This window comes from Mauremys mutica, chromosome 19 (assembly GCF_020497125.1).
Source record: "Mauremys mutica isolate MM-2020 ecotype Southern chromosome 19, ASM2049712v1, whole genome shotgun sequence".
NCBI lineage: Eukaryota > Metazoa > Chordata > Testudines > Geoemydidae > Mauremys > Mauremys mutica.
Window position 1 is genome coordinate 3,123,473 of NC_059090.1, and position 15,420 is coordinate 3,138,892.

The 15,420-nt window shown below is 62.4% G+C and overlaps 1 protein-coding gene across 5 annotated transcripts in view; it reads left to right on the top strand.

Annotated features, from left to right (window-relative positions):
* The first annotated feature begins 965 nt into the window (after nucleotides 1-965).
* The window catches only part of ELN (elastin), a 97,745-nt gene continuing 83,290 nt past the window's right edge, over nucleotides 966-15,420 (top strand). For 4 of the 5 annotated variants that reach the window (XM_044993643.1, XM_044993647.1, XM_044993645.1 and 1 more), the window contains exons 1-2: nucleotides 966-1,272; nucleotides 14,578-14,625. In XM_044993643.1, coding sequence (XP_044849578.1) covers nucleotides 1,026-1,272; nucleotides 14,578-14,625 — 295 coding nt within the window. In that variant the 5' untranslated portion in view covers nucleotides 966-1,025. Of the gene's footprint in view, nucleotides 1,273-14,088; nucleotides 14,355-14,577; nucleotides 14,626-15,420 lie in introns of those variants that run through there. The other variant, XM_044993646.1, reaches the window with a different exon arrangement.

Here is a 15,420-nt window from a genome sequence, read left to right on the forward strand (position 1 = left end):
CCATGGGCCAGCTGTGACCCCCCCATCACTGTACTCTGACCCCCCGGTCTGCATCCCCCCTGCGCCCCATGGGCCAGCTGTGACCCCCCCCCCATCACTGTACTCTCATAACATCACAACTGTCCTCATCCTCATTCACCTCCACTCCACATAGAGCTGCTGGGGTCCCACTCCCTGACCCATAACCTGCCAGTCCCCTCCCACATGGCACTGCTGGGATCCCATGGGCTGGCCCCAGGACCAGACAGCTGACTTCCCCTCCTCCCACCAGAGCCCTGCTGCGTCCCATGGAGTGGCAGGGTTAACCCCTGGGCTGTCTGGGAGTCGCTGGCCTCCCCCGGTACCCTGCAGCGGCAGCACAGGTTCAGGTTGGGGTGTCCAGCACATACAGCATTAGCAATTGGGAGCAGGACGCAGGGGCCCAGCTGGCAGCCGCCCAAGGCCTCAACTGCAGGGGCTGGGAGCAGAAACCCAAAGCAGAGCCACCAAGATCTCTGGCCTCTCATTTCCCCGCCTTTCCCCTGCCCCCCTTGCTCCAGCCTGGTGGGGCTGGGAGCTTGGTCTCTTCCTGCCACCCCATCCCCCCCTCGCTGCCTGGCTGCCCCAGCCTCCCCCGCCTCCGGGGGAGGGGGGGGATATCGCACGCCCCCCGTGAGCCACTTGCGCCCCTGACAAGCCTGGCCCCCCCGCAGGGGCTCCGGCCCGGGCCTGGCAAGGGTGATGAGGCTGCACAGGGTTCGCCGATGGCCCTGCCTCGGCCGCAAGGGGCAAGCGGGCGGGAAAGGCTCCAGGCGCTGGGTCTGGGGCCTGCCGTGCCCACGTGCCCCCGGAGGCGCGATGTATGGCCTGGCCATTATGGTGCGGGGGGAGGGAGCGCTCGGCAGCCCATCCCTCCCCCTTCCTCTCGCTGAAGGCTCTCTTGGCAGCTGCCCCGCTCTCTTGGCAGAGACCCGCCAGAATTGGAGAAAGCAGCAAGAGAGAGAAATTAAAAAGGGAAAAAAGCCCAATAGCCTGGAGAGGCTTGTATGTTTGCCCTTTGTAATGACGTAGTGTCCTGTGCCTCTCCCCTCATTCCCTTCCCCTCCCTTCGGCCAGCCCCCACCCCTCGCCCCTCACAGCCTTGGAAGCCACAGTTAAGCGGCTCTGGGATAAAACACACTGGCTGCAGGAGGACTGGGGCATTGCTTCAAGAGATGGCAAGGCAGCTGGCTGCATCCCTCCTTCCCGGAGTCCTCCTCCTCCTCGCCATCCTCCCGACTTCTCGGCAAGGAGGTAAGGAAAGCTCAGCTGCTTCTCCCCAGCCTGAGCCAGCCGGGCCACCTCTCCTGGGGCACCTGACCTCAGGCACTCGCTGGCGGGGACTGGTTCTGGGGCGTGTCCCCCCAAGGGAAGGGGACTGCCCAGCGGGCAGGTTGCTAATGCCACGCACCCCCTTTGGGAACGGAGCAGCTCAATGAAGCCCCCGAGTCAATCGGAGACGTCGCCGTGCCCGCGCTGCCCCTGGGCTCTCCTTGGCCCAGCCGTCCCTGGGTCCCATCCACAGCCCCTCGCGGAGCCTGGCCCGTCCCCCGCGGCCCCGCTGGGGCAGGCATGCGCCCAGCTCTCCATGCCCAAGCGGGACATGACACCACACCAGGGCTCTGGCCGGGGCAAGGAGAGCTGGGAGCTGCCCCTGGGGATCCCTGCCTGACAGACACTGCACAGCCGCTCTCCCGGGGGGCGAGGTGCTTGGTGAGGGGCTCCTACCGGCTCATGCAATGTCCTCCCTAGCGCATCCCAGAAGGCAAGATCCCAGCCCCAGCTGGGGGTGCCAGGGCCCGCCAGGCTGCCAGCATGAGGGACTGGGGTACAGAGAGCAGGCATGGGAGGTGTGTGAGAGTCCGGGGTTCACTCTCACTGTGTGTGTGTGTGTGTGTGTGAGACACAACCCATGTGTATCACACTCTCAGTGTCTCATGTCACTCTGCGTCTGTGTGTGTTACCCTCCACGCATGAGACACAGCCTGTGTAGCCACCTCAGTGTGTATGTGAGAGGCACAATACACGTGTCTCATTCTGTGTGTGTCTGACACAGCCTGTGTGTTTCGCGTTGTGTGACAGAGACATAGCATGTGTGGATTATTGTCAGTGAGTGTGTGTGACACGGTGCCTGTGTAGCACTCTCACTGCAGGTGTGGGTGTGACAGAACCCGTTCATAGCCCCCTTGATGTGTGGATATGAGAGACACAACCTGTTTGGAGCCCTCTATGTATGTGTGTTTGTATGCGTGTGTACGTATGGCACAGCCCATGTGAGCGAGTGTATGAAAGAGAGAAACAAAGCCCCTGTGTATAAATTGCAGTGTGTGTGACACAGCCTTTGTGTATCACTTTGTGTGAGAGAGAACACCCAAGTGCATTACTCCGTGTGTGTGTGACAAAGCCTGTGTGTATTAGTGTGTGTAGATGTGTGACACAGCCCATATGGAACACTCTGTGTTTGTGTGTAGGCATGACACAGCCCATGCAGATCAGTGTGTGTGTGGGGGGGGTGGGTGTGGGTGGGTGTGGGTGTGCGTGTGTGTGTGTGAGAGAGAGAGAGACACAGCCCGTGTGGATCACTGTGTGCATGTGTGTGTGTCGGTGTGACACAGCCTGTGTGGACAACTCTGTGTGTGTGTGTGTGTGCATAGTTCTGACACAGCCCGTATGGATTACTCTGTGTGTGTAGTTCTGACACAGCCCGTGTGGAGCACTCTATGTGTGTGTAGTTCTGACACAGCCCGTGTGGAGCACTGTGTGTGTGTGTGTGCGTGTGTGTGTGCGTAGTTCTGACACAGCCCTGTGGACCACTCTGTGTGTGTGTGTGTGTGTGTGTAGTTCTGACACAGCCCTGTGGAGCACTCTGTGTGTGTGTGTGTAGTTCTGACACAGCCGTGTGGAGCACTCTGTGTGTGTGTGTGTGTGTGTAGTTTTGACACAGCCATGTGGAGCACTCTGTGTGTGTGTGTGTGCGTGTAGTTCTGACACAGCTGTGTGGAGCACTCTGTGTGTGTGTGTGTGTGTGTGTGTGTGTAGTTCTGACACAGCCCCTGTGGATCACTCTGTGTGTGTGTGTGTAGTTCTGACACAGCCGTGTGGAGCACTCTGTGTGTGTGTGTGTGTAGTTTTGACACAGCCATGTGGAGCACTCTGTGTGTGTGTGTGTGTGTGTGCGTGTAGTTCTGACACAGCTGTGTGGAGCACTCTGTGGGTGGGTGTGTAGTTCTGACACAGCCGTGTGGAGCACTCTTGAAGGCAAAGGGGATGAAAGTGCAGCCTATAATTCTCAATGCACATTTGCAGGCTGGATGCTTTGGCAAAGCTGGAGAGGGGGAAGGGGCAGTGGGTGGGAGGGGGCCGCCATTGGCTGTGCTGCCCCCTCCCCAGAGGAGAGCCCTTCAGGCCCACTCTTGGGGGTCAGCGACCCCTGGAACACTCAATGCAGGTGCCAGGACTCCTGGGCCCCCTGTAGAGAGGACAGATGCTATTGGAGCCGGGCCAGCCATTCCTCTGGTGAGAGAGCCGTCGGCAGACAGGCCACGATTCTCTGCACGGATCCCCAGGACTCGGGGCAGGCGGCTCCTCACAGCTGTGCAGGGTTGGGCCCCGCTGCGGCTTGGATGGGTACCTAGATCGCAGGCGGGAGGGAGAGGTGCCCGTTCTGGGGAGAATGCTGGAATCGCTAGGGCAGAATCGGCTGCTCACAGCCTCCCCGACCATGGCCCAGGCCATCCCCGGAAGCAGGAAGCTCCAGGGCAGAGCCCAGTGGCATTTCAGGGACATCCACACGGCAGCGCCCCCGGCAGGGAGTCTCAGACCCGTGTCTAAACGTGCCCTGGAGACGGTCCCGCTGCGACCGGAGCCTGGGCTCTGAAACCCTGCTCTGAGGCGTCGGGGCCCTTTGCCCCAGCTCCAGTTCTCAGCCGGCCCCTGCGAGCCAGGCGGGGCCCTGCAGGGAGCCAGTGCGGCTGGGCAGACGTGCAGGCGAGAGGAGTTTGCGCCTGCGGGTTTATGAGAACAAGTGTGAAGCTTGACTCCCTGCAGCATGGCAGAGAGGTGCTGGGAGTGGGCGCAGTGCCGGATGCCCCCACCCTGAGCTGCGGCACCCCTGCAAAGCCAGCCACGAGCACCCACAGCACTCTGCCGGGCACGATGGGAGGGGCTGTGGGGTGAGGGCAGAGCAAGCGTGGCAGGGGAGTGGGGGTGGGAGCAGAGAGAGTGTGGTGAGGGGGCGGAGTGAGCATGCCATGGGGTGGGGGCAGACAAGTGTGGCGGGAGTGGGTGGGGCGGGGCAAGCATGGAGGTGGGGTGAGGCAGGGCTGGGAGTGGCTGTGGGGCAGGGCCGGGGGTGGCTGTGGGGTGAGGCAGGCAGGGCGAGCGTGGCCCTGGGTGCGTGGGGTGGGGCGAGCCTGGCTGTGGGGTGGGGCAGGGCTGGGAGTGGCTGTGGGGCAGGGCCGGGGGTGGCTGTGGGGTGAGGCAGGCAGGGCGAGCGTGGCCCTGGGTGCGGGGGGTGGGGCGAGCCTGGCTGTGGGGTTGGGCTGGGCTGGGAGTGGCTGTGGGGAAGGGGGTGGGGGGGCTGTGGGGTGAGGAAGGCAGGGCGAGCGTGGCCCTGGGTGCGTGGGGTGGGGAAGAGTGAGCCTGGCTGTGGGGTGGGACGGGGCTGGGAGTGGCTGTGGGGTGAGGCAGGGCCGGGGGTGGCTGTGGGGTGAGGCAGGCAGGGCGAGCGTGGCCCTGGGTGCGTGGGGTGGGGCGGGGCTGAGAGTGGCTGTGGGGTGAGGCGGGCAGAGCGAGCATGGCCCTGGGTGCGTGGGGTGGGGCGGGGCTGGGAGTGGCTGTGGGGCAGGGCTGGGAGTGGCTGTGGGGTGAGGCGGGCAGGGCGAGCGTGGCCCTGGGTGTGTGGGGTGGGGCGGGGCTGGGAGTGGCTGTGGGGTGAGGCGGGCAGGGCGAGCATGGCCCTGGGTGCGTGGGGTGGGGCGGGGCTGGGAGTGGCTGTGGGGTGAGGCGGGCAGGGCGAGCATGGCCCTGGGTGCGTGGGGTGGGGCGGGGCTGGGAGTGGCTGTGGGGTGAGGCGGGCAGGGCGAGCATGGCCCTGGGTGCGTGGGGTGGGGAAGAGTGAGCCTGGCTGTCGGGTGGGGCGGGGCTGGGAGTGGCTGTGGGGTGGGGAAGAGCGAGTCTGGCTGTGGGGCAAGGCCTGGAGTGGCTGTGGGGAGGCGGGCAGGGCGAGCGTGGCACTGGGATGTGTGGGGCAGGGTGGGGCGAGCCTGGCTGTGGGGTGGCTCTGACGCCGGCGCTCTGCCGGTGGGCCTGTTGGGGGGCCCAGCGCTCTCCGTGAGTCGCTGGGCTGGGGGGAGCGAGATCTCCCAGGATGGCCCGTGCTGGGTGGCTCCCGGCCCATGCTCCCTGGACAGGCCAGGGGAGGGGAGCAGCTAGGGTCCCTGTGCCCCTCTGGCGGGGTGTGGCAGGACTGCGCTTTGCAGCAGGCTCTCGAGGGCCCTGCTCTGCAGCCGCGCTGTGCCCGCCTGCGGGGGAGGCCAGCCTGCCCATGGGGAGGGGGCAGCGGGGAGGGCGGGTCCCAGCGCAGCGGGGAAGGTGGCAGGAGCGCAGTGCGCTCGTGTGTCGGGGGCCGTGCTGCAGGCTGGGCTGGCCGCAGGCGGAACTTTCTTTGCTGCCTGGAAGTGGAGGGGCTGGTGCCAGCCCACGGACCGTCTCCCTGGGGCCTGGAGCATGTCTGACTTTCCCAGGCAGGCCAGAGCTTTCTGCCCAGCCATGTGACTGTCCAGCCGGCTGCAGCGGGCTCAGATCCTGCCCGCTTTGCAGCCGGTAACCCAGGTAGTGCCCACGCTGGCTCGGCGGTGGGACTGGGCCTGCCTATGGGGGAGGTGCAGGGAATCTCCCTCCAGTGGGCCCGACCCTGCCAGGGAACTGCTGTTTGTCCAGACTCCCCTCCCCTCCCCCCGTGCCCATGGGGTCTCTGCGCCCACAGGGCTGCCCCCCTCCCCCCCCGAGACATGCCTGGAGACCCCGAGTGTGCCTCCCCCCTGCCAGGTGGGGTGCTGGGGAAGTGGGGAAGGCCAGGGCTTTCTTCCCAGCTGTGTGTGGCGCCCCGCTGCCCGTTGGCAGCCGTACACTGCACTCCCTCCACAGGCTTGAGCTGGAAGAGCCCAGGCTGCACTAGCCACAGCATCAAGCTTCAGTCTCCCAGCAGTGCCCTGACAGATCCCGGGGCTCAAAGGGCAGGAGTCCCACAGGCCAGGGAGCAGGGACCATGGAGAGTGACTCCCAGCCCAGGCTGGGGCCAGGTGTGCAACCCAGGCCTGGATCCCATAGGCCTGGGCGCAGGGCATCGCACCTGTGGCTCTTAGTGCCCAGGCCCATCCCTCTGCTGCCTGCTGCATCACGCGGGATAATGCGAGCGTGCCTGAGTCAGGCCCCAAGCCGCTGAGAAGCCAGTGACTTCGCCTGCCCCGGCCCAGCTCCGCTGTAAGGCGATTAGCACAGGCTGCTCTTTGAGCAGACTCAGCCTGTGACGGTCACATGCTCACTGAGCACCTCAGAGGCGAGTGTCAGGCTGTGAAAAGCCAACGCCGCCCATGGGGGGCTTCTGGGGGACTTGCAGCTCCTGACACCGTGCTCTAAGCTCCGTGTCTCTGAGCTCACAGCGAGATGGACAGAGAGGCCTTTGTTCTGTGCAATGCGCTCTGCCCCATCTGGGCACTCGGGACCCTACCGAAATGGTGCCCACACTGCCCAAAGTACGGGCGCTCCATCGCTGGGATGGACTAGCTGGGAGCTGCCTCGCGGCCAGCACTCCTCCCTTGGTCCCTCCAGCACCTCCTGCTGGGACAGGCTGGGAACTAGTGCTCCTCCATTCTCTACAGCGCCACAATGCTGCTGTGAGCTCGCCCCAGTACAGTGCACAGCAGCTGGGTGTGGGGATGGGAGCTGCCCTATTGCCTGTACCTGTGCAGCAGGCATGGCCCCATTTTCAGCCCATGTGTCTCCCCCTTATGCTGCACACCTGATGATGGCTTGCAGGTTCTCACAGATGGCCAGGCTTTCAGCTCTGAATTTTGCCTCTTTTCCTGCTCATGAATTGTTCACCAAGAGCTTGACTTTCACCCAGTGATTTCAGTGAATAATTTGCCATCTGCAGTTCATTCATGAACCGCTCAGGGCGAGTTGTCAGAGTTTGGAAATCAAAATTCAAGCTCTTTGGAGTGGACACATGAGACAGATTCTTCAAATCTGGGCCTGCGGCCTAACATGAGGGCCTTTAATCTGCCTTTAGGTTCCTAAGAAGGGGTCTGTTTCAGCAGTGCTTTCACTGGGAGCTGCAGGTGCTCAGTGGTTTGGGACGAACGTAGGCAGCCATGTTTGAAATGTGGGCTGTTGGTCACATGGTATGTTTCTGTTTCCTGATTGGGAAGCATCTGGAGTCCCAGTTTTTAGTGCAAATTCTCACCAGTGTTCATCCCATTAACCCTTCATGACACCACCCAGCTCCACAGCTGCTGGGTCTGAAGCCAGCTCCCTGGAAGGCAGCTCAAGCATGAGCACCAGCAAAGCCAAGGGGTTGAAAACCCGCAAGGCTGTGTATTGAAGACACTGGGCATTGTTCAGCTAGCTCCACCACCATTGCAGTAAATGATGGCAGGTGGACACGTGGCTGCGTGTGGCTTTGCTGCTGGCCCGGGGCAGGTGGAGAGCTCTGGGCTGGGACACAGCCCCATGTTCAAATCACATGCACCAGGCCCAGGACATCACGTGGCCCAGAAGAGAGCTCTGCTAAGCCCCAAAATGCTGCATATGGGGCAGGGTCTTGTATCTCAACGCCGCTGGTGAGCATCCAGAAGCTTCTGCACGTGCAGGCCCTCAGAGCCGCTGACTCACATTTGCCCTGAGATGATTGTGGAGAGAAGCCAGGGCAAGCACATTACTGAAACCTCTTCAATTCCTTGGAAGGTCTGTGGCCAGCTCCCTCCTGCCCCAGACACAGAGAGACAGAGAGGTGAAGGAAGCCCTCTGGTTGCCAAGCAGTCACTCGCCTCTCAGGGCAAGCCCACACAGCTATTTCCAGCAAGCTAGCTTGAGCCCCGCTAGCACATCTGTCTGCCCAGGCTGGGAGGCCAAGCTACCCTTTCGCTCCAACAAAAGGGCAGGACGGCCAACATCTGGCACCAGCAATGGCCACGCTGAGCCAGGGAAGTTGCCACACTTTCGCCTCAGAGATCTGACCCGTGGGCTCTTCAGAGCGCGCAGTGAAGAGCCGGCTGCTAGCTGGGGCCTGGGACTCACTGCTGTCAGTATCACGGGGCTGGGGTATGAACTAGCCAGCTTGATGCATCTTGTCCAGCCATGGGCCAAGCTAACCGGCCTCAGAACGGGGGAGTCTGCCATTAGTAGATGTCACCTCCTGATATTCTTTCGACTGTAGGATTCCAATACCCTCCTGCCGAGCCAGGCAATGGCCCCCTGCCCAGCAGCACAAAAGGCCCCGGTGAGCTTTGCCAAGATCCAGGGGAGGTTGGCACACTCCTCATGCAGCTCAGCAACCCTCTCAGCCCTGTCTGGGAAGGGCAGACTCGGGAGAAGGTGGGATCAGAGCCTAGGAGAAATGGAAACCTCTATGACAGCCAGTCAGTGAACAGCTGGTGAGGAGGGCTGAGTGGGAGATAACGCTGAAGGTAGCAGGGCGCCAGGAGAGACATATAAGCCTGATGGATGGAGCCCTTTGCCCAGCAGCTGAGAAGCGTGGCTGAGGTGCCGGACACAAGAGAGTTTGCACAGAACATGCCTGCCCCGGTGACAAATCCTGAGTTAACAGGGGACCTTCCCTTGGTGCTGGGGAGTGACACCAATTAGGAGCGGGCACTGGGGCAAAGGCGAACTAGACCTGGGAGGAAGGATGCCCTGCTTCCAGCCTCCCACCCCAGCCTACCCAGGTTGGGCAGAGACATGCATCAGCCGTGGCTCCAGGAAGGCTCCTGTCATGTGTGTGGTGGTGCCAGGTGCTGCACCAAGCGGCACCAGCACAGGGCCAGCTCCTGCCGATGGGTCATGTCCCCGCTGACTGCCGGCTCCTCTCCTCACACCCGGCCTTCTCAGACTGCTCTTCCTGGGAACCCAAACTCTGCAGGGAGGCCGGGCTGGGATGACTCAGCACCAAAGAACTTACTGGGGGCCAAAGGCTCAGACTTTTACCCCCTCTGACCTCTCTGGAGGGGCAAATGGAGCCTCTGGCTCCAGTCCTGCTGAGGAATGCCCTCTTCCCAGCCCAGCTGGCACTGGGCAGCCGGTCGCATTAGCCGCCGTGTGAGACCATTCCTCCCAGCACCAGTCCTGCGGCTCCCCTGAGCCCTGGGGCAGCCACACGCCCTCAGCCCCGTGTCACGCTGGCAGCCGTGCCAGAGAACCATTGCCTGACGCGCAGAGCTCCCGCTGACACAATAACCAGCTTGGCAGCAATGAGCCCTGGGCTCTGAGCCCTGCAGGCAGGGGACAGGGGCTCCCCCGAGAGCCCCAACTGCACTCTCCTCACGCTGCCCCCCACGGGACAGTTAGCCCAGAATCCGCTGGGGAGAGGGAGCGCACCCGTCATCATGTGGTGACACAGTGCTGGGAAGAGGGAATCTTCGGACCCAAAAGGAGCCCATGTCCCCGGGCAGGGCCGGCACCAGGCAGACAGTGTGTGGAGCCCTGTCGGTGACCAGCCCAGAGCGGGAGCCAGGAGGGGAGAGGGACCTGAGGAGCCGTTGGTTCCCCCAGGATTCTGGCTGGGAGTGTCTCCCTTTCCCCTAGAATGAGTCTGTCCCCCTTCCCCTCTCTCTCCCAGCAGGCAGGGCAGCAGACTGGGACAGCTCTCCAGGGCCAGGGCTGCACGGCTTACTGATGGGGAGTCCTGAAGCCCCTCGAGGCCCCCAGCCAGATACAAGCTGCTCCCACCTCAGCTCCCCCACTCCTCTCAGCAGCCAGGGAAGGGGTGGGCGGGAGGTGAGTTCCCCTTGCTAGGCTGTCCCTTCCTGTAGCCTTGGGTCCCCGGGTGCACACCGCAGCACATGGCTCACAGGGCCAAGCTGCAGCCTGGTGCAAACATCAGTGCAGTTCTGCCATTTACGGCAGGGCTGCAGTTGGCCCTCAGAGTGAGTCTGTGGCCTGGACAAGGCACTGCTATGGGGAACCTCGCAGCACTGGCATCCCAGCTGCACCCCAGTCTGGGGAGCTTCCCTGGTAGACGTTTGCAGCAGCTGAGGCTGGCGTTGGCCTGCAGTGCAGGACAGGGAGGAGCCGCATGGACACTTTGCGTTTGTTTTTAAACAAGGAATTATCTGGGATTTGTTTTTCCGAGCCAGCGAGAAGCGAGTGGGGCGGGAGCCAGGGCTCTAATCCCTGTTTGAAAAGGTCAGAGCCCTGTCATTCATCCCAGCCAATAGCGCAGCCTCCGCGAAGGGAAAGTGGGGCAGGGCAGGCCAGGGGAGCGAGAGGGACAGACAGACAGACGGATGGGGAGACAGGAGAGCGAGGACTGGAATGAGTGCCTTTGGCTGGGGGAACGTGTTATCAGGCTCCGAATTCCACGCAAAGTGAGATCAGCTGGTCTGGAATCTGGAACCAATTCCAAAGCCTGCGGAGGCTCAGTGTAATGTGCTCCACATTAGGCAGGCTCTGTGCTAGCTGTGCGGGCCGAGGGCTGCGGACCTGGGCATGCAAGCGCCTGGCAGTGCAGCAGAGATCCACTGGGCTTTGCCTTCTCCAGGGCCTGACACCCAAGGGTCTCAAAACACTTTGCCTTCCTGTGACCTTCCCACCCCATCAGGGGCACCTAGAGCTACCTCACATTACACGTGGGGCAGCTTTCCCAAGGCATGAGGGGAAACCCCTAGGCTGCCTGGCAATTCATTGGCACAGGTGGGGATGGCACCTATAACTCATGGATCCCATTCTTGTACTCTGTCATCCATCCAGTACTGCTAGTGTGAACCCTGGCACTAGTGCCCTTTCTGGGTCTGGGGCTATGAGTGTGACCCCTGACACTAGTGTCCTGTGTGTGTCTGGGGTATGGGAGTGTGAACCCTGGCACCAGTGCCCTGTTTGTGTGTCTGGGAGTGTGAACCCTGGCACTAGTGCCCTGTGTGTGTGTCTGGGCCTGGGAGTGTGAACCCTGGCTCTAGTGCCCTGTGTGTGTGTCTGGGCCTGGGAGTGTGAACCCTGGCTCTAGTGCCCTGTGTGTGTGTCTGGGCCTGGGAGTGTGAACCCTGGCACTAGTGTCCTGTGTATACCTGGGGTATGGGAGTGTGAACCCAGGCACTAGTGTCCTGTGTGTACCTGGAGTCTGAGAGTGTGAACCCTGGCACTAGTGTCCAGTGTATACCTGGGATATGGGAGTGTGAACCCTGGCACCAGTGCCCTGTGTGTGTGTCTGGGAGTGTGAACCCTGGCTCTAGTGCCCAGTCTGTACCTGGGGGCTGGGAGTGTGAACTCTGGTTCTAGTGCCCTGTGTGTGTAACGCCAACAGAGCATGGTCGTTGGCGGGTGGAATTGAATCTGGGGCCTCTGGAGCTTAGTGCATGAGCCTCTACTGCATGAGCTAAAAGCCATATGGCCCTTAGCTAAGGCTGTAGAACAGACTCATTAATGTCTCTCTACGTGGTCTCAGTGCCACTAGATGAGACAGAACACCACACCCAGGAGGTGTGTGAGTTACATGTACACTTAGGGGCTGTGTGTGTGAATCCTGGCACTAGTGCCCTGTGTGCGCTTGGGGGCTGAATGTGAACCCTGGCACTAGTGCCCTCTGTGGGGGAGGAGGCTGTGAGTGTGAACCCTGGCACTAGTGCCCTGTGTGTCTGGGTCTGGAAGTGTGAACCCTGGCACTAGTGCCCTGTGTGTCTGGGTCTGGAAGTGTGAACCCCAGCACTAGCCCTGTGTGTCTGGGTCTGGAAATGTGAACCCTGGCACTAATGCCCTGTGCGTGCTTAGGGGCTGAGTGTGAACCCCGGCACTAGTGCCCTGTGCGTGCCTGGGGGCTGGGAGTCTATATCTATGTCTTGGGGCTGTCTATGGCTCAGGCAGGACGTTGTCTCCTCCCCCGGGGCAGAAGCAGCTGGAGCATGGAGCGCTTGGAAGGCTTGTCCCAGCTGGACACGTGTCCGTGTCCCTGGCTGGAGCGGGTGAGAAGGCAGCTGTAGGGCGCCGGGCTGGGCGTTGGGAAGGAAACGAGAACTTCTCCAAAGCCTGATAAAACTGCCCAGCAGTGAGAGCAGCCGCAGGCAGGCTGGCGCTGTCTCAGCCCCTCGACGCCATCTGCTGGGCATGTTTGTTTGGGCAGCTGCTAGTGACTCCCTCAGCTTCCGCGCCCGAAGAACATAACCCAGCTGGGCTGGCTGGCCCAGAAGGACCTGGCTAGGTAGAGACTGATGCATGGGCTGGGCGGATGTGGGAGCAGGGCTGCCACTCATCACCCCTCTCCAATGTGGGAGCAATGCCCCCTCAGACCAGCTCTTGCCTGGGGCAGCTGTGCACGCTGGGACCGGGCCAGCTCCTGCAGGCAACAGGTAGGACATCTGAGCCCTTCCAGATGCAGGCCCTGCCCAGGGCAGGCAGGCAAGCCTCATGCCCCGTTTTACACAGAGGTCGCACTAGGCCACCCCGGGCAGAACTCCATGCCTAGCATGGCAGCCCCGGGCTCCCTGCTCAGCACAGAAAACCCATCCTCTGCTCTGCCTTCCCTGCAAGGAGGTCCTGGTCCTGCCTTCGAGGCGCTTAGTGATCTGGGCCTGGGCTACTCCCTGGAACTCCAGCTCGCACATCCCAAACACCACGGCCCATTTTGTACAGTCTGGGAGACTCAGCAGAGGCCAAGAACTGCCGGACGGAGGGTTCACTCTAAATACAACAGCCCTCCCAGCTCTGAGTCCACACGAGAGAGCTTGTCAACAGAAGCGTATGGTTCTATGCAAAGGGATGGAGGTTCACGCAGCAGCACCCCGGGGTTGTCTAACACTAGCTAGGAGCAGGGCGATGGCAGGCAAAGGTGGGCCCTGTCCCTGCTCTGCATGGGGACAGCTGTCGGTGGGATCCTGCCTGAGGACATCAGCTGGGGCTCTCCTAGCCTCATGGCAGCAATCAGGTTCATTGTAGCTGAGCTCCCCTCTCCAGCCTGAGAAATGATGCTGGCTTGAATCCCAGGCAGCACTGGGCTGGCACAGACACTGCAGCAGGGCTGCCTCTACTGACACAACCGTGGGCCTCCCCCTTTCTGGGGCTGTCCCACAGCACAGCTGTGTGGGGTGTTACAGGAAAAGCCGACATCCCAGAGCCGAGCCCTTCCCCCTGCAGCATGCTCAGCTGCCCAGAGATCAGGGCCCTGGAGACGGGCCTGTTAGCCCCAGACAGGGCCTGGGGACACTGTCCCCCACCACGAGGAGACTCTCCCCGGAGTCTTACACCAGCTGGATAGGAGCTAGAGCCAGGCCAGACTCCTGCCCCAGGGAGGACAGCCAGGTACTCCCTTGCCTCAGCGGTGTGCGGCCCCCACCAGGGCCCTCAGCGGTGAACAGCCCTCACCAGGGCCCTCAGCGGTGAACAGCCCTCACCAGGGCCCTCAGCGGTGTACGGCCCTCACCAGGGCCCTCAGGGGAGAACGGCCCTCACCAGGGCCCTCAGGAGTGTGCAGCCCCCACCAGGGCCCTCAGTGGTGAACAGCCCTCACCAGAGCCCTCAGCGGTGAACAGCCCTCACCAGGGCCCTCAGTGGTGAACAGCCCTCACCAGAGCCCTCAGCGGTGAACAGCCCTCACCAGAGCCCTCAGCGGTGAACAGCCCTCACCAGAGCCCTCAGCGGTGAACAGCCCTCACCAGGGCCCTCAGGGGTGTACGGCCCTCACCAGGGCCCTCAGGGGAGAACGGCCCTCACCAGGGCCCTCAGGGGTGTTCGGCCCTCACCAGTGTCCTCAGCAGTGAACAGCCCTCACCAGGGCCCTCAGCGGTGTACGGCCCTCACCAGGGCTCTCAGGGGTGTACGGCCCTCACCAGGGCCCTCAGGGGTGTACGGCCCTCACCAGGGCCCTCAGGGGTGTACGGCCCTCACCAGGGCCCTCAGCGATGTACGGCCCTCACCAGGGCCCTCAGGGGTGTACGGCCCTCACCAGGGCCCTCAGCGGTGTACGGCCCTCACCAGGGCCCTCAGGGGTGTACAACCCTCCACCTTGAGTCTCAGGGGCACATGTGGCTTTTCTGGGTCCCGTTAGCAAAATGTCAGGGCCTCTGAGTGCACTGACCCCATGCTGCTACCTACATCGCACTTGCCACTTGTAGATCTCAAAGCACTTCCTCAAGGTAGGTCAGTGTCATTTTCCCCACGGTAATGATGGGCAAACTGTGGCACAGGGAGGTGCAGGGAATCCCACAGCAAAGCTGGGACCCGGCACTGCCCCGGAGCTCGTGCACTCCAGTGGCAGTCCTGCTTTCTCTGTTTATCTGAGCCAACTACTAGGTGGACGTGGCCTGGCGGGTGTATCCCCTGGCTGCCTGTGTGTGATGCTGCCTGTTCCTTTTTCAGGGGTGCCTGGTGCTGGCGGGGGAGTTCCGGCTCTAGGATATTACCCAGGTAAGAACCCACACCCCCCAGCGGGACACGGGAAGGGCAGGGAATGGGACGCTTTCCCCTGCATGGGAAGGGAAGTGAGAGCGCAGTGGGAGCGGGGTCCCCAGGCTGGTGGATGGAAATATCAGCCTGTCCCAGAAGGGGGTGCTGGCCCCAGGGGAGAGGGGTATCCAGGGCTGGGAGCTCAGGGAATGTCTCCTTCGCCCCAACAGGAGTGTGTTTGGATGAATCTGGCCAGCAGGAGCCATGTGTAGGGGTGGGAACCCCGCAAGGGACAGTCCGGTGTGGATCCAGGCAAGCAGAGCTGCCTGTGTCACCCCTCCGCACAGCCCCCTCCAGCAGGGCTGGCCACCGTCCCTCTGGGCAGAGGCAGAGCTGCTCGGCGTGGCTGGGCCTGAGCTGAGAGTCAGGAGAGCCTGGTTCCTGTCCCGGCTCTGGCGCTCACTTGCGGCGTGGCCCTGGCTGAGGCACTGCGTGGGGATGGGGAGACACAGAACCTTAGTGCGCAGGCTGCCCCGACTGGTGCCTGAGGGACAATCCAGGCAGCTGGGGTGGTGGCAGCAGGGTGACACCTGGTAACACAGTAGAAGGACGCTCATCAGCCAGGCGCGCTGTAGCCCAGCCCTGGCACATGAGGCTCCCTGCACAGTGCCTGGACTGCTGGGCACAAAAGTCAGCACGTGGGGCAAGGAGCCACCTAAGCTAGCCAGTGGGCACAGCCAATGGCAGGGACATGTCCTCAGACAGGCACCTGGCTCTGCTAGCAACCCAGGAAGGGTCCCCAGCAGTGAGAGCAGC